General features: G+C 40.0%; 1 protein-coding gene across 1 annotated transcript in view; it reads left to right on the forward strand.

Moving 5' to 3' along the window:
- The window catches only part of CACHD1 (cache domain containing 1), a 75,177-nt gene that overhangs the window by 2,527 nt on the left and 53,901 nt on the right, over positions 1-18,749 (forward strand). Inside the window, exon 2 of the mRNA XM_009278720.1 lies at positions 10,454-10,602. Within this exon, the coding sequence (XP_009276995.1) occupies positions 10,595-10,602 (8 nt within the window). The 5' untranslated portion in view covers positions 10,454-10,594. The remainder of the gene's footprint in view (positions 1-10,453; positions 10,603-18,749) is intronic.

The following is an 18,749-nucleotide window of genomic DNA, read 5'->3' on the forward strand; positions in this document are numbered from 1 at the left end:
GAGAAAAAAAAGAGAAAGTAAAGAGAAAGAAAAGAGAAAGCCATCAATGATCTGGTCTTTTCCAACCTCAATGATTCTATGATTCTATGATTCAGCTTTGGTACTGCTTGTGTCTGTGTTAGGTATTTGTTTGGTGAGATACAGATGGTGTGGGAAACAACAGAAGAAACAGAGCAACGCATTAATCCTGGTAAATTACACTAATTCTGGTATTAACGATTGCTTGACCCTGCAGATAATAGTGTCTCAACCCTAGTAATAGTTATTATGCTTTACAGGAGGTTTTTCCTAGCTCTGGTTAGTTAGAAGACATTTGATGCAAGTTTTTCCTGAAGCTTGATCACTTTGTGGGAGTCTGTCCTACATATTCAATTTGGCTGTAGAAACACATTTCTGATTTTCAGTCATCACAGTTGAGATCATCACCTATAATACAAGAGTAAAAAAATATGGGGAGGGATAAATAAGCCAGGAGGACGTTCCCTCCTCTGTTTTTGATTCCACTGCCTGTCTTTGTTACGCCACCTTTCCCACTTTGCTTCTCAAGTGAATTGTGCAGAAGACTTTCCATACCCCTAATAATTATCCTTATTCTCTCCTGGGTTTGTTTGGCTTCTGCTTTATATTTTTTTTCTATTTTTTCTTTTTTTTTTTTTTTTTGTTAAGCAGTCACCAGTATGAATGTCATGACATGGGAGGCAGCAGATGTGCCATTAATGTTGTATTAGAACCCTTCAATTATTTTTTTAAATCTCCTCTCTTCCAAGAAACCCCCCAAATTATTTTTCTTTTTTGACAACCTCTAATTGGAGAACACATAATTAAGAAGAGGTTATATGGAACTGAGTATAATGACATCCTGTTCTCTTCATGTAAGTGGTACCTTTTTTCCCCTGGAGGTCCAGATACATATGACTGTGTGTTTGAGTAGTTCATTTTGTATCATTGTTACTATTTTATACAATTCTGATGTGTGTTCCTATTACTAATTTGGGCATACTTTTTCTTTGTTGTTGATGTATTGGTGAAATATTGTAAATAAAAAAAAATAAAATTGGATGCCCAAATTATGATCCCGTAGAAGAAATTTGCTGCTTGGAAAGGCATCATGCTATTGGTGATTCTAGATGGTTGGTTTATGTGGTGCCCAAGGTCAGATGTGCACGAATGGTGATGGTTCAGCGGTGCAGACAGGAGACACGTGCCACACTCAGCATGATGCTGGAGGCCACTGTCCACCCTCAGGAGGCTTTGGCTTCCCTCTGACCATGTACAGGTGGGTGCTTGCGTGCAAAGGGACCACGAAAGGGTAATTGTCGCCCGAGTTTAAAAGTTTAAATCTGAAACCATCCTGACATCTTAAAAGAAGCGTTCGCTGGCTTTGACATTGTGCTAGGGTAACTTTTTTCTCGAGTATTTCTGGGTGGTCTGCACACCACAAAAGGGCCATGTGGGCTAGATTATATGTATCAGATGGCTTTTGAAAGCCAAAAGTGTTTTTGGGAAACCAAGAAACTGGATTAAAACTTCTTTGAAGTCTCGACTATCGATTCTCCATTTAGGAAAAGACGCTGCTTGTTTCCCAGCCGCAGATGTACATATTCACCCTAAGTAGATATAAATAACTGTCTAAACACTGTAGATAGTGTGATGAATTCAGAGCTGTCAGAGGAGAAAAACGAGGCCCCGGTGAAGCATAATTACTGTGGTTAAAAGCTCAACAGTGAAGTGGATAGAAGAATAATTGAGCACTTCTGTTTCATTAATAACCAGGTCTTTTAGCTCTAATGAATCACAAGCAATATAACTGGAGTTTTATGAGTAAGAGTAGTACATCGAATGGGATCGTCTTGAGCAAATGCAAACAAATGTAAGCAAATCAAATCCCCTGTCGCTCATTCCTGGTTTTATCATTCATTAACATTTTCTTAGCAACTGATACCCAAAGGCAGTTAATTACAGTTTTATGTCAGCTGGGATTTTTTCCTGGCAGACCACTGAATTGTTGTGGGGGGTGTTGTTGGGGTTGTTTTTGTTTTTTTTTTTTTTAATACCAAACTGTGCAAATAATGACTTTCAGTTTGTTGAGAAAGTGAAAAACTACAGCTGTTGGCCTTGAGGCCTAACTATTTAATACGCTTGGCTTTCTTCATGCCACACAAGGAGTGGTTTACCTTTTGACGTTAAACTGCTTACACTTCTAAAGTCTACAGTTATAGAATTACTATTGTACGTAATGGATAAAACCTTTTTTGCTTTGAATAGGTTATTAAAAATTGGATGGCGATTGCCAAAAATAACTTGGATTCCTTTCCTGTAAGTTATTTCAATACCAGAGAACTCGCATACAGTATGAAAATTTAGTGGTGTGAACTAGTGATATAAATAAAGTGAAAAATGGTTAGTTTTATTAGGAGAAAATCTAGATTAGCCATTTTCAAGGTAGTCAGTGTGTGTTCAACCTGCCAGACATCTGGTTTCTGTGGTATAAAGAATATGAAACTGGGCTCCAAGGAGGAGAGAGGACGGTGATGCAGTCTTGAACAGGAGCGTATTTACCAGCTTCATGCAGAAAAGTCTTGATGCATTGAACTCTGGCAGAGAAGTTGGAACACAGCAGCAACGACATCTCTGCAGAGAGAAATTCATAATAATTTCTTCTATTTCTGTCCGTCCATGCATCCTGGGGAAAGAAGCAGTAGCAAATAAAGTAATTAAATTAGCTGAGATGGTCAATTGAAAATATGCATATGTCGGCTGAAAATCACCTTGCTGGAACATTCCTGGGAATATTCACTCCTGTTTGAAGGCTGGGAAGGACAGGGACAGAGGGAGGATTTTAATTTAGAATAACTGAATGCACAAGCAGTGAGATATGCCTTTTGTCATTAGGTTTTTTCTTGTTTAGTGTATCCTCTTCATGTAACTCCTGTGTTTAGAGCTAGAAGACTGTCATTCCTTTTCCTTCTAGCTCATTCAGAGCATAATTATCATCCATAAAAATAGCAGTAATAACCTAGAGAATCAGTTTTGTATAAATCTGCTAGGAGCTGCTAAGAAATCGAAGGAAGTTAGTTGGGAGGTTCGGGAACGGAATTGTGAGGCAAAACACTGGTTTTTACAGGTATGCAATTTTGTTTCTAATAGAACCAGGTTACCAAAAGTATTTTTTTGAGAAATGGTGTGTGTGTGTGTGTGTGTGTATATATATAAAAACCCCAAACCCTGAAAGCTGAAATCTTTAATGATTTGGGATTGAGTAAATTGTGTCTGCCACAAAAATGTCTTTTGGAGTAATAGAAAGCATTCTTCTTGCAATACAACATATTTTTAATTCAGAAATCTAATCAAATGGTTAAAAAAAATCAGAAATCAAATTGTATGTTACCTAATCTAAAGTGAAACTTCCGTTTTTATTTTTTTTAACTTTGCTACAAAGCACACCTACACATATTTGTTGTCAATCTGCTAGAGAACTTTTTATCTGAATTTGGGGATTTTTTTTTCCATGTCTGACTACAAACTGAAAGATCCAGTGTTCCGAGTTTTGCTTTGCATTGCTCTTATACTCCTGGTGGGTAAGAATTATTTCATACATTGATTTCGCTGTCATACCTGGGCAAGTTCAGTGAAGTGTGTGTTATTCATTGGAGTTAGAATAATTAGAAATTTTGCACAAGTGGGATACAGCTGCTGAGGATTTTTCACCCTGGCAGGACTCTCATTTTTGGAGATACTTTTAAATATATAGTACCGTATGAGTGAGGGGCACGTGTTCGTTTGCTTGTGAAGGGTTGTTCTCTGATGACTATTATGGAAGTAATAGACAACATCAGCTTTAGTTCTGAAAATAAGGTAAAGGATGGAAGTTGTGGCCTCTAAACGGAATCGGACACAGGCACTCACTGAATTTGGGGGAGCTCTCTCTAAAGATCAAATAGCTGTTTTGCAAACTCTGTTGACTTTGTAGCACATGGAGAGCAATAGACTAAGGCAAATAAAATCCCAAGTGGTATTATTACTATGGGTTTCTTTCATTGGATCCTTATGCTGTTGGGCTGCTGTCATCTCCTGGGTTTCTGGAGGACTTCCACGCAGCCTGTGTGAAACTCGTTAGATAATGCACCACTTTTTCTAAGCCTACTTCAGAGCCAGACTTCTCTTGGTTTGGTTTTTGGTTTTTTGCTTCCTCTGTTACCAACTGCCAGGTGATGGAATACGTTCAGAGCTGTAGCTGTTCCTTGTTCTTCCTTGTTTCTCTTTGCCAGTTGATTTCTATTCTATTAGTTATGGGGTTTTTAATAAGCTATGGGACAGTACACAGCTATCTCTACCGTGTTTTGTTCTCTACATGTTCCTTGCTAAGGCCAGCATCATGTCAGACACCAGCTACGCACAGGATGTTCTCTGTGTCTTCAGGGAATGTATTTGTTATAAAAATAATTAATTATATGTGAGTTTAAGGAGCTCCTTTGCAGTGCTGACAGAAGGACTCCTCATCACCTGATTTCTTTTACTTATTTATGTTTTACCAAAATGAGATGTCTTTCTAAAAGTAAGCTATGCCTCAGTCTGGAAGGACAGGCTTGCTGCAGAAACACTTGTGCTGATGAAGGACATGGGCCATCAAAAGCCTGCCTGGCTTTACAGCACCGGTACCTGTGAGACAGATGAACACACTTCCTCCCTCTGTCACCAAACTAGCAGAAAGCGTCTCCTCCATGGCGGAAGGAAGGATGCTTTTGGCTGCCGTCCCACTGCCTCACTGTGTTACACGTCAGTGGTCAGTGCCCACGGCTGACAGCTTTGACAGTCACACCAATCCAGCACCAGACTCCTGCAAAAACAGCATTGCAGCCTCAGAGAAACCAGATGTTGTTCTCCTGAGCAACGTTCTTAGTAGAAACAGGGTCCTTGATGTGTCTGCCCCGGGTGCTGCTCTGCCTGCTCAGGTGTTGTAGAAGTGGTAAAAGAAAGCTCTGCGCTTGCCGTAATTGTGCTCCTCTTGGCCGCCAAGGTGCAGGGTGGTAAGACCTAGCTGGCATGTTGGTGTGCTATGCTTTAGGTTGGGTTGGATTTTTTGTTTGTTTCTTTTTGGACTGGGCAAAGAGCTTTTGAACTCTTTCAAGAGGAAATATATCAGCGTGCTGAAAAATCTAGGTTTTGCTGTTGAGCATGACATCTCCCTGGCTATGAAAAGTGATATGCTCGCACAGTGTGGAATTTTATGTCAATTAATTGTGAGCCTCGTGATAAAAGGCGATGCATACTGTGTTTAACATATTTCCAGAATGACTTGCAGGAGTTGTGGCCCTTTCTCTAGTTCTTGTTGTGCACCATGTTTGACATCTTCCTTGGAGTAAGTCTTGGGAAGCCCTGCCAAAGCTACTGGCCAGTGGAAAACCTCAAATGAATGCTGGTCTCCTTGAAGAAATGCACATTGGAAAGCAGTTTCCTGCATTCTGATCGAATGCTCAAGAGTGTATTTTCAGTATCACCCAGAGGAGTAGGAATCGTTTGAATCTGTTAAAGCAGAGATGTGGGAAGAAGCTGGTGGTGATTCTATGATCCTTCCTCAGCCATGTCCCTGCTGACCTCTGTGCTCTTCTGGATTTGTACAGAAGCAGTGGTTTCTTCAAGACCCAAGCAGGCTAGGAATAAATATGTTAAAAATTTTCTAGAATAGGGATCTGTGGATGCACAGTAGTGTTAATTTGTGATACAGTGGGAGGAGTGCCTGGTGGATGTTGGAGAGAGGTACTTTTGTTCCAGGTTCTTCTGGTTCACAGAGGGGATTTAAAAATACTAACTAAACTCTTCAATGTGTAAGCAATACTTTTCGAGGAGCCCAGAAGTGTTAAATCCCCGGCTGTGGGTCCGTTATGACATCCATGCCTGTCAACCTTATTGATACATATTTTATATACAGTCTTGAAAATATTAAAAATACCTTGGCTTTCAAGATACAGCCAGAAATAAAACCTAAGCTTGGAGCTCCACTTTCCCTCAGTGCTCCCTGAAAAGGGAAGACTTCAGAGCTGTGGAGCTTTGAGGGGAGCGAGGCTTTAAAAAAAAGCTCGAGGGAACTATGCAAATGAGAAAAATGTCTCTGGGAAAATTAGAGAAACTCACTGATGTTGTGATGAAAGGTTGTCAGTGGAGATGGTGACAATTGAAGTGTATTACCCATGGGTGCTGTGGTAATAGAAACAGGTGTTACCGTCCAACCTGTCTGCAAACTGAAATGCTTTGGCTGCATGCCAGCTGCCAAATAAATAAATAAATAAATAGAGCTAATGGCTGCATTGTTTGGAGCAAGCACTCATTTCTTATTATTCGATTCCTTAAAATTAAGAAGAAAATACAGAAATCTGAAAAAAGACGAGAGGAATGCCGAGCAAGGCTTTTATCTCCCCCCTTTGTTTTTAAAATGAAGTGAAGAGCACTGTGAGAATTGACCCGAGGATAATAGCATTTTATGTCAATCTCAAGGTATCCAGATTTATTTTAGTCTCCATTAAAATGGGTGAATTTGAGCATTTCTGTGGGAGCAGGAAATGTCTGTCACACTTCGTACCTACCCAAGGGTATACCCAAGTGTGGGATGTCAGCTAGCTGCCCCTTTTATGTGCCTGATTCAGGACACAATCTTCCATTTTGCCTTAACAATGTTTTAAACAGTTACGTTAGGATGGTTTCATAGAAATGCTCTGTCCTTTCATTATTTGTTATCTCTTTCTTTCTGTACCTTTGAGGTTTTGTAACCAGCGTGGTGTGGGTCTTGCATCCATCAGTATGCAACGGCTGTTCGGCTCTGGGCAGGTTAAAAACCGCAGGGTATATGTTGGAAAAAATAGTGATCTTTTGGTTAAAGATTTTAGGTTTTTTATTTAGAAAAATGAGAAGCTGATTTAAGCCTGCAGCTTTTATTCTGACAGGCTCTAGCAACTGAGTGCATCACTTTGCAAACTGAGTAATGTTTCTGAGCTAATGATGTGAGTGTGCATGCATGCATGGGCACGCAAGGCATAGATGAGGAGCTAGGAAGTATGTATTATTTTTTGCTGTTGTTTTAATCACTGAGAGCTGGAATGCCTGTTCACTGTCGTGGATTTTTGTGCTCCAGTGAAACCCAACTATGGAAGAAAAATTAAGTTAGTTTTGTTAGGCTTCATCTGGATTATACTTCTCGATTTGATGAATTGGAACCATTTGTTTTTAGTAATTTTTCAGCTGATTGGTGTGTTACCCTTAGGTTCTTAACATGGTTTATTCATTGTAATCAATTTGCAATGGAACATTGCTTTCGGATGATCTTGCCGTTGGTGACTTTTTTGAGTCAGCTGTTTTTAAACTGGTTTTGATTGTTGCGAGTATTCTCTTGCTATCAGAGGGCAGTATTTTTAAGGTTCTTCAGATTAGACAAACTCAGTTCTTCCAAGCGTGCTTCTGTCCGTGGGCAGGGAATAGATGTCTGTGTAGCTCTGGGAGGCTTCAGGTCCCTTGTTGCTGACATGCACTTGACCCTCTGCCCCGACTGAAGTGTTGGATCCTATTTAATAAAAGTAATGTAATGACTTTGAGCCGTTCAGAGGTTTTTCGATGGGAGATGCAGTTTAGATACTAAGCATTTGCTTTTTATCAGCTTCTGAGGTACGGGCTCTTCTGAAAAACAGATTTCTCAGATCTTCAGACTCCGCACAGCAGGGTAAAATTCAAAGGCTGTGGGGTGCTTTTATCGTTCAACCTGGAAGGTGAAAACTCATCAACACCGAAACCTCATCTTGTACAGCATTCATTTATCAGAGAAAAGCAGTAATTCCAAACAGAGTCCTTTTGCTGTGGTGCTCCGTGTTAGTTTTGTTACTGCTAATGATGGTCGCATGGTCCTTTTTTCCAGCAAACTTAAGCTCTCTCCCCTTTTTGTGGTTTCAGGTAGGGAAACAAAGAAGTGTATAGATTCAAGTATCTGGTTTATGTAGTGCTTAAGCACAAGTATTTCATTTGCCCAAACTGAGAGAGGAACTTTGTAACCATGAAACTTAAATGCTTCGATTTAGGAAATTTGGCTTGTGTATGTTTGAGACCCTCCAGAAGAATAGACTTCTCAAGGACACATTTGAGGAGTACAGTTGGACAAAAAGAAAGTTTACTGGAAAACAGAAAGGGAACTACCCAGCAGCTTATTATCTAACAACTGGGAGCAATTTAATAGTGTTGGATGCCTGACATGGAGGAGACCATTAGTAGTCCTCTGGTGCCTTGGCAATAAATCATTCTACAAAGCTAATTAGGTATAATTCTGCAAGTCATTTGAGCAAGGTCTTATTAAAACCTGTGCTCCTAGGAGACCTGTTGTTGAACTGCAGCATTTGCTGGGAACAATGGAGGCAGAGGCAATGCTGTTATCAGTGTGGGCCTTGTTATTCGCATAACGAAGTAAATCATGATGAGATGTCCTGTTAATAGTTAGGAAAGACATTTGTCAGTCTAGGGGATCTGAATCAATCGACTGCGTTTCCCAGCACACAAATGTAGCGGCACCGTTAAATTATCCCCGTAGGGTTTGGTGTGTACAGGGAGCAGGAGAGATGAGTGTTATGAATTAATGAGCTAACTTCAGCTCTGGAAAAAGTTTGCAGAAACTCAAAATGCAGTATTTCTGAGTATCCAACAGGGCCGTATATTGCTTAGAGATGATTCTCTTTCATTTAGGATGCATCTGGTGGATGATTAAGTGTAATAGATATGTTGGTGTGAAAAGGATACCGAATGTGCCAGAGCAAATTTTGTACGTGGCTGATCCATTTCATTAATTTCTCACTTTGAATGAAAGACTAGGAGCAAAAGTCTCAGTAAATGTTTCTTGTAAAACCTGATGCTTCCTAGTAACTGTGCTTACTGTCGCGTTTGCTCAGATAACAGCCACAAATTTTCCCTTCCAATTTTCCCCTGCAAAGTCATTAGTCAGACTCATTGTGAAGTGCCTAATGAACTAGACACAAGCAAGCTCTTATCCGACAGCACAGGAGCTTCAGTAGGCCTGTGATGTGTCCCAGCAGGCTCTACCCTTGTTAACACCGTGTGCCTTCGGACTGCTTTGAATCTGCCTGGCACGGAGAGAGCACGGGGCTCTGCCTGCATGAGCCTGCATGATTTGACCATGCCTTCGAATCGCACACCAGCAAGCCCCGATGCAGAGCTCAGAAGTATTTGTTAGCAAAAATTTGTAGACTTGATTTTTTTTTTTTTTTAAAAGAAACATTTAAAGAGAAGGGCTGAAGTACCCAATTTGCCATTTCTAAAGTTAGGCACACTAATTTTTTTTAAAGGCCTGAGAATTGCTGGGGAGGGATGACAGTCTGTTTGTTTTCACTTTCTGAAAGGAGAGAAATATGATCATGTGCTCTTACAAGTAACAGTGTAACCTCAAAACCTTGTCTTGATTTATAAGTGGCTGCCTTCATCAGAGTGACCTCTGACAACAAAGGGCTTGTGGAAGAATTTCACCTGTGCGAGATGGTTGTCATTATTTTCTTTCTGTTATAATATAATGTCAATTACCGATTTTTCATTTTGTTGTTGAAGTTTGTAGTGCTGTAGCTTAAGACTAGCCACAGTGAGCTGCTAGATTGATGAAGAAGATCACTCGGAAGATGCTCGGCTAAAAGCCTGTGGTGCCCCCCAGGAAAGCAGCAGGGGATACAAAGAAAAAAGCAAGAACTGGGATGGCTTATTTTGCCCAAATTGCAATGAGGAGAACTACATGAAAGGAGTTGTGAAATACTTCTGTGCAGATCCACCTGACTGAAGAGGCTGTTGATGAACAGAGAAATATGCATGGCAGTATTTGGGGTTGCCTGGATCCTGAGCTCGTTCCCTTAAACAGATTCAGTGCACTGGCAGATGTACTGTTGGCTGTTTGTTCCTGAAGCAGTAAGAGATTTCTCTGTAGGTGAGGTCTTCTGTAAAACTGTAATTTGGGCTTTCCTTAAGCCATTTATAGAGCTGCTTTAAATTGACTTGTGGCCTGTTTATTTTAGTCTCCATCATGTCCTTGTCAGGCCTTGCAAGAGCATCATGTTGGAAAGCTTCAGTGGTAAGCCAGTAGCATAGGTAGAATCACATCCAGGTATCAGTTCTTAATGAAAGGGAAGTTTGATGTAACAGAAATTTCACTTTTCATACATGCAAAACTCTATGTTCAAGTACCCATTGCTAGATGGTAAATGTATTTTATCTTTTTGTATAGACTGCTTTCTGTGGCCAATATTATTAATTACTTGACTTCACAGTGCTTAAGCCACCAAAATAGAAGTACAGTGAGCAAAGCAGACAAGTATTATCTTTAACATATGCAGTTTTTACTTTCCATTTAAGTTGATTCATAAGGAGCAGGGTAATACAGAGAAACTGGCTTAATTTTAATCTTTCTTCTTTTTTTTTTTTTCAGTTGGCAAAAAAAATTCGTGAGAAATTTAACCGTTACTTGGATGTCGTGAATCGTAACAAGCAAGTAGTGGAAGCATCATATACTGCTCATCTCACGTCGCCCTTGACTGCGATCCAAGACTGCTGTACTATTCCACCATCTATGATGGAGTAAGTATTAAATTCTGAAATGACTTATGCTGTCATTTAATATGGGAAGAAAAAAGATGATTTCTTTGCAAAATGGCCTGTATTTTCTGCCATTCTTGATAACTCTGAAAAAGGGGGAAGACAGTACTCCAAAGGTGCTCCTTATCTCGTCCTTATATTCTTTTACATTTCTACTATGCACATGTTTAATGAGGAGCTCTAAACAAGAACTGGGACTCAGCTGTGATGGGTTGTAAAATGAAACAAAAAGGAAAAAAGTTTGTTCAACCCTTAATTGCATGGAATAGTCTTCTATACAAAATGAGTCTGTCTATATCCAAGATACTGTTTTTGCATTGAGACACTGCTTACCCTGAATAACTCTTCAGAAGCTGGTCATGGGACTTCCCCCCCCCCCCCCCTTCCTTGGAAGTGCAGTAACCAAAATCACGAGTTGGTCAGTACATCACATGCTAAAAAATACTGCATTACAGTTTAATCAAGTTGACATGATGCTGTTCAATACACAGAGGTTTACTGAAATTGAGTACATTGCTTGGAAACAGAATTTGTTCCATTTTCAATTTGTTTTGTTTTTAAATACAGGAGTTTTGAACAGTCTAAATCCAGGCAGTTGGTTGTCTTTAATCACGTTTTATTATGCTGCGTATTTGCAGAAACTTCTTTGGGTTTCCTAATTGTAGGAAGGTATGATAGAAGGTCTGACTTTTTGCCAATAAAAGTGTAATAATTTCTTTTAAATGCTCAACATTTTAAACATTTACTTCCACATGCACTAGAAAAGAATATAGAGTAACCTTCAGTTTAAGCAAACCTTGATTATAGAGTATATTTTCATTGTTTATATCTCAGTCTGATTTTAAAACATTTTAGAGAGAGGAAGGTAATTTGGATAATAAATATTAAAAGCACTTTCTGCAATCTAACTCTGTAAGACAGCTCTTCTCTTAATGGCAGCGTGCTTTCATCTTTTCTGAAGTATGGCATTAACCTTTGTTTATATAAGGATTTAAAATATTCACTGCATTCAAATATGTGGTATGAATCTGTGTCTGGAGAGAAAGGCCACTTGCTTGTTTTGCGTTTGTTTTGATTGGCATGAAAGTAAGAAATCTTGATAGGGTTAAGCCTCAGGTGGCTCCAAAGAAAGGGGTACCTTGCTGTTGGGTTGTGCGTAGATTTAGTGGTCTTGGTGCAGTTCCTACTGGACAAGGTGCAAACGTGAAATGGTGGCACATCTGGTGCTCAATGGCCAGGCTGTCGGCAGCGTTAGTAGAAAAGTCAAGAATTAGTTGAGGATGAAAACCTTTTTGCCCTCTGATGTCTCCGTGCAGGAGCCGCCAGCCAGCAGTAACACCTTCCAAACAAGGGGTGAAGAGAAGGAGGAATGAGGAGATTTATCACCCCCTTGTCAGTATTACATAATTTTTCATAAAAAACTAAAAAGAGAGGTCTGCTTTTAGTCTGCAAACTTTCATGAATTTCCTTTCACTTTGTCCTCCAAAATTACTTAGCTTGGAAGTCCTTTAGAAATTTCTTTACCCGTGGTGGACTTGCATAAGGATCCTTCACAGTAAGTGGTTTAAAAAACACACCGGAGGTCACAACTGGCAAAGCAGAGAGGTGAATATTCTAGTTGCAGAGCTCCTCATTCAGGCTGTACAATATGATTCTCATTATTTAGTTGCTTGGCTTGATAATATTAAATTTGCTTAAGTGGTTACCAGACCGGTCTATCAGTCTGCAGGACCTTCCAGACAGCACTTCGGCAAGACCGGATCAAATATTTATGGTTGAAGAACTATGGCTTATCAGACCACTGCCGTCTTTAGGAAATTGTCTGCAAGTCATACAAAGAAAGAATGTAAAAACATGTTTTTCTTGTGAAACTTAACTTCAGAGTTGTTATCAGTACTGTGCTTTGTTAATTGCCCAATTGTCTAAATGTTTCTGCCATCATTTCGGTTGTTGTTTCTCCCCCTTCTGCCTCTCCTGCCTGCTGCTCTTCCTTTCATTTTCTTTCTCTGTGGCATCTCCCTTCTGGGAGATTCCCCATTTTGGTTAAAAATGTCAGGGGAAAAAAGCTAATGTTGATAACCAAGGTGGCATTATTAGGTCTTAGTTTGACACAAGTCTGCTGAAGGGGAAAGTAAAATGGTTCACACGGGCAGGAGGTGGTTGTTCCTGAAATGCCAGGAGGGCACCTCATGCCATTCCTCTGCTCAGCATTGTCAGCTACCTCAAAACCTGTCCTCGTCTGCCTACCTCTCCAGAAAAGAGATTAATTTTTAATAGAAATGCCAAAATGAGATAACTATCTTTTTAAGCAGAAGCTTTCCATAAAAATTAAAAGATTACTTGCTTGTTAGGATCCCCATTTCTCTCTCTTGGTCACCTCTAGGCCTGGTTAAAAGGGAGGAAACGGCCAGTGGGGCAAGTGTCTTTGCAGGCAGGTGTATCGGAAATCACCAATAGTTGGGTTTTTTTTTGTCCAGAGAAATACATAGACTGAGATTTTTGACAGAAAATACTAGAAGTTAAGATACCTACCTTAATGGTCAGATTTTGGGGAACTGGAATACAAACGAGTGTTTGAACGTGGATTTAGGAATTATTTTTAAAACACAGACACAAATTATCTCCCACCTGGATATTGTGATCATATTTTGAAGGCTACTGATTTGCTTGAACTCTTCCATCTTTAATTTTTGGACTAACTTGGTCCAGCTATGAGGAGGCCTGCACTTTTGAGAAGTTAAGTTAGGTGTGCTTTTGCTGGTGACAGCTTATCCTTGACGTTTAAAAGATGTGTGTTAGTGTTGGGCAGAAGAGGGCTGGAGTGAGAGCAACAATAATTATAATAGTTTGGTTTAGAGCATTTATTAGCTGCTGCTGTAGAACAGGTCACACTGAAAAAGACACAGATTTGTCTGTGCTATTTGCTGTTTTCAAGAGATACTTTGCTTTAGATTGTAACTTCAAAATGTGTGTGTCCTTAGGGCTATGGTTTTTCTTTCAGGAGGGTTGTGAAATATTTGTGTTACAACTACTAAACTCTGTGTATTCTTTTTCTTGGTGTAGGGAGGTGTTTCGTCATGTGACTTCTTTATTCAAGTAAACATTTGGTGCAAGAACAGTGTCAGAAGCACATTATCTTCAGGGTGTTTGTAGATTTGAAGGCTTGTCCCACAATATTTAAGGTTGTTTATCACATGGTGTTCAGCCTCTAAACGCACGATGACATTTGTAAATCTGAGGGCACTTCATGTTGTCAGGCAATTCCTCTGTCAGCCTTTTACACCACTGTCTAGCTTAGTGACATTGCTTTAGGAATGCAGCAAGTGTGGGTTTGTTTTGGAAAAATTATGTGGGAAGGTATTTACACTATCTGTGTAAAGTAGAGATGATAAACTATTGTGTAGAGAGAGGATTGATTTTGAGGGTTTTTTAATGGCTTGGTATCTTTTTAATTAGTTTATATTTGTTGTTAGCATTAACAAAATTATCCCTGTGTGGCCTTGTATTTGCTTGTATTTATCTTGGAAAATCTGAGCATTGGCTTAGAAGACAGTTTGCCGTGTTCCTTGAGAGCAACTGTGAGAATACCACATCTGGTGACTAGAAATAAATGATACAAAATAGGACTAACAAAGCACGAACTGGGATATAAAATGAACCTGGCATTTAAATTGCTCGTTTAATTGACTAGTGAGATATGACAAGGAAAACAATATTTATTTTGTTGGCATTATGTGGTGTTGGCTTTTACAGTGAAGAGCCCAGATGAGGAAGTTTCCATGTGACTGCGATTCCAGTCCATAGTGACTAGTTCTGAATTAAAATTAACAGCCTGACTGTGCTTTTGTTTGCTATATTGTACCTGACATATACTGGCCTAACTAGTGTAAGTACTAGCAATCACATATTTGTTCTCCCCACCAAGGTAGGTTTGTGCAATGGAACTACCTTGTTCTGGAAAGTGGTGAAAATAAATAAATGAGAATATGCAAAATCAACTTGATGAGGCAGTGCAGTTGGTGGTTATTGAGCGGTTTTGGCAAGGAATTTTTCCATAGGCCTTAATTCAACAAACATTTAATCATACGCTTATGCTCACCCAGTTTACCAAAGCATTTAAGCATGTGCTTGTGTAAATGGAAATTAATCATACGCTTAAGTATATATGCAAGTACTGCTAAGTAGAGGTGGACTGCTAAATTGGAGCATCAGAGCAGGGGCAGGCTATCTGTTTTTCTTTAGTTTTTGCTGTTCCTTGCTTCAGATATAGCTGTTTGCATTTTCAGTTCTACTTATTCAAGGTTTGGGAATGGAAAAAATCATGATGGCGATGGAGGGAGAGACAATAGTTGAGAAGAGCAACCAGAGAGCGTAGGTTTCAGACAAGCTCAGAAGTGGATGGTACGTAGATCCGGTATCTGCCCTACCATCCGGGCTATATTTGTGTCCGTGAGGTCGGAGCCTGGAGACTTGCTCCTCTTCCCAGGGCTGTGTGCCGCATCGAGGAAATGCCCGTAGCAGTTGAGAAGAGGCATTGCTCCAACCAGACAGAGTTAATACGGATAAAGTGCTCTGGGCTCTTAGCAAAATGGATGGGTAAACTGATGGGAGATAAGGAAAATGGATGTCAGGTTACATGCATCTTCTAATCCTTGACGCAATCCCTGCGGAAAAATAAGGCTTTGTATTTCCTCACTAATAAAGGCTGCTGAAGAAGCCATGAGAAACAGATTTCATGCTGTCTCCAGACATTCCCTATCATGATTGAATTGGGTGGTTATTTACAAGACAATGTTTTAATTAAAGTATCGTCCTTCTTAAGAGGATAAATACCTTTGTGTAGAAGACGTTGTCTCCTGTTTGTCATGCCTGAGATGCTTCGTTCCCGAGAAGGCACTCGGTAGGTCTTTAGGAAGTCTTGGAACTGAAATGGCCTGATGTGCGTGGGGTGCAGATGGGGCTATAGCAGAGTGTCAGCAAGAGGGTTGGGGAAAGAGTAAACAGTGTTTATTTATCAGAAGTACTGAGCACCTGCAGCTTCCCTGCACCTTCAGTGGGAACTTATGGGATATCTGTCAGTTGTGAAAAGTGTCTAAATAGGGACTTAAGAAATGAGTTTCGGGAAGCAGGTTTGGAAGCATTAGCTTTGCGTGGGGTTGTAACTTTGCAGGTCTGCGTGATCTGACTTGTGAATGACAACTGAAATAGCTTTCTTCATAAAGATGGTGTTGGACTGGATGGCAATATGTAGATCAAATAGGTGTTTTATATTGAATATTTGCAAATGACAGAAAATCAAACTCTTTCTGCACAAAAAGAAAGAATAAGTCTGATAATGTGTGTAATGTTTGAGTATTCGTCATCTACCTGGTATACAAAATGCCTTTTTCAGGAGAAGCTGTGATTGATGCTAGCTGGCTCTTGTAGGAGATTTTCAGAAGTAGCCCTATATAGTTCCAGTTTTGCCAGGTAAGTTAAAGTTACATTCGCACGGTAAGTACATGTGAAGATGCAGTTGCAAGTACGTACTTTACAGAATTGGTGCCATAGAGTACACTCCAGTGGTTTTCTCGACATAGCAAAGCCCTGCATATCTGCAGTAAGATTACCTTCCAAAAAGAAAGAGACTGTAACTTCTTATTCAGATGCATTTGTGAGGAAACACGCAGCTGCCTCTGCAGCTTTTCCAACAAAATAAGAGATGATGCTTTTAAAGGGAGACAAAAAAATCTTCCCTAACCCAGTCTTGATCCTCCTCCTCTCCTGCCCAGTTTTAAGAATCATCATGCTCTGATGTGCTACAGCATTTCATGTCCTCGGATGTCTGTGAGAGAAGGTAGGAAACGGTTTCCTTGAGTTGCCTGCGACTGGGACCTGAGCGGGGAGAGAAGGGCAGAGTCGTAGCGCCGGGAAGCCACCCGGCATGGTGCCTTGCTGCTGTGAGGGGTGGCGTGGCCGACTGTGGTCCCCCGATAACCCTACATCTGCAGACAGGACATGAATACACACATGCGCTGGTGGAAACATCCCCCTTTCTCTTTGCTTCTACCCTGGAGGACAGAAACAAATTTCACTGCTGGTTTTATGGAAGGTTGTCACAGGTCTCCAAAAACCATACATTTAGAGGTGCATTGCTGCTCATTAATGCTCTTGCTTCTGCTGCTAACATATGTGTTTCAAGGTGGCTGGAAATCTATTTTTGTTCTTTATTTAACTATGCTGATAAGAGCTTAGGGAATGTATTTATCTAAATTTGTGAAAGGAGATGGAATGGAGAAATATTTGTTGGTAAAACATACCACTTGGCAGTGTTGCATTACAAACATTAATAGAGCTGTTTGAATAAGTTTACAAACCTATTTTTGAAAATGATTTACTCCCTGACTGTGATACCGCCTTCAGAAGTGGCCTGTTTTTTTTCTTTTTTAAACAGATGGTTAAATATTTGCTAATGCAGCTCAATTTTATCGCAGCTCTTTCTGTGTTTATCTTTCCTCTCTGGAGCAGTTAAGTGGGAGATAACGGGAATCCCATTCAGTTCCTTCAGTTGCTGCAATATCTGAAGAGCTGCACTTCCAAAGGAGAAGTGGGTGGGCTACACTAAATGAAATTTAGGATGTATTTGCTGTTCTTGCAGAGTATCAGACTACAGTAATGCATGTGGGTTCCTAGAAAATGTAGGGAGCGTGCATAGTGCTAGTCTTGGCATGACCTTGTTTTATCCATAAACTGTAGCAGGTACTAAGGAAATTGCTCTCTTTGACTGTTGCTTTTACTTTGTAAATGTGGCCAAGTTCCTCGTGAAAAAGTGGGTTTTGGAATAGTTTGTGTTACTGGCTTGCAGTCCTCCTTCCAATAATACACTTTCTTTACATCTGAGAGCAAGTATACTTTGACTTTTCAAGCAGTAGTTGAAATAATTGGAACAACTTCTGTGCCTTGCCAGAAGAAACTGGTTAACTGGATCATCAGTAGCTTTTTTTTGTTGTTGAATTTATTCATAAAAACATTGTTTTCCAGCATTCTGTTTAGATGCAGTGGGAACCATATATTGAAGTATTTATTTAAGTATGTAAAATATGAGTTAAAATCTTGCCTTACAATCAAGAAAACATGCCTAGTTGTGAATGTCAAAGGAAATGCTGAATTTTCAGTGAACTTAAGTAATTTCATTTCCATACTAAAATCAGCTTTAAATTTGTATGAACGGAAAGGGGGGGAAAGAAATGAATCTTAAAACAATGAGAACCCCTCAGTAGCTGCTCAAGTGTCATTTTTATACGCAGCTCCCTCATTTTTCCCTAAACTGAAACTGTACAAAAGAGGTTGATTTACACTGTAAATTCAGGCCGAACAAAATCCAATTGGAATTCACTTGAGCACTGTTTTGATGTAAGATTCAAAGCTTCTGCAAATTTATTTTATCTTCTACACTTGCTGATCTCCTGCTTGTAAATCCTGTTGAAGGAGAATAAAAATGAGTGCAGCCTGATGGGAATTTAATGTCTGAAGTTCAAAGCAGTTCGCACATCAGAGCAAACGTCAATCAAATGAACATCTTGCAAGCTAGGCAGGGAGTGCGTTTCTCCATGGGGAAGAGATCAAAGTGGGAGTTGCAGCTCTGTTTGCTCCCTCGGGATGCAGTTTCGATCAGTTGTTCATTAAAGTGAATCCAGAAGGAAGGGCTTTTTAGAGAGAGGCAAGGAAAGGGGGATGGGATGGGGTGAGTGGGGCTGTCTTGAAAGTGAATTTCAGCCAATGTCTTTTGCTCTCATTTAAGTAAGTACAAAAACTAATTACATCTAAATACAGGTTTCGTGGTAAGGATTTTGGAGGACTTTCTGAGCGTTGGCGCTGGTGTTACCACCTAGAACATTTTGGGCCAAATCTCAGAGGAGACCTTGGTCAGCCACTGATGTTATCATCTGCCTTGTAGTCTTGCTGCTGGCAAAAGTGGGAGACACTGGTAAAAAATAAGTCGCCTTTGTGCAGAGAAAGGGTGGTGATCAATGCTTGTCTGCAAATCTTAAAATATTAAAGTTTTGGGGTTTTTAACTTCTTCCAAAGCAAATGATGGGAAGAATTGTATGGTTTGAAACTTGTGTGGAAAACATGCAAGGTATAAATAC

The sequence above is a fragment of the Aptenodytes forsteri genome, unplaced genomic scaffold, assembly GCF_000699145.1.
Source record: "Aptenodytes forsteri isolate BGI_AS27 unplaced genomic scaffold, ASM69914v1 Scaffold290, whole genome shotgun sequence".
Classification (NCBI taxonomy): Eukaryota; Metazoa; Chordata; class Aves; order Sphenisciformes; family Spheniscidae; genus Aptenodytes; species Aptenodytes forsteri.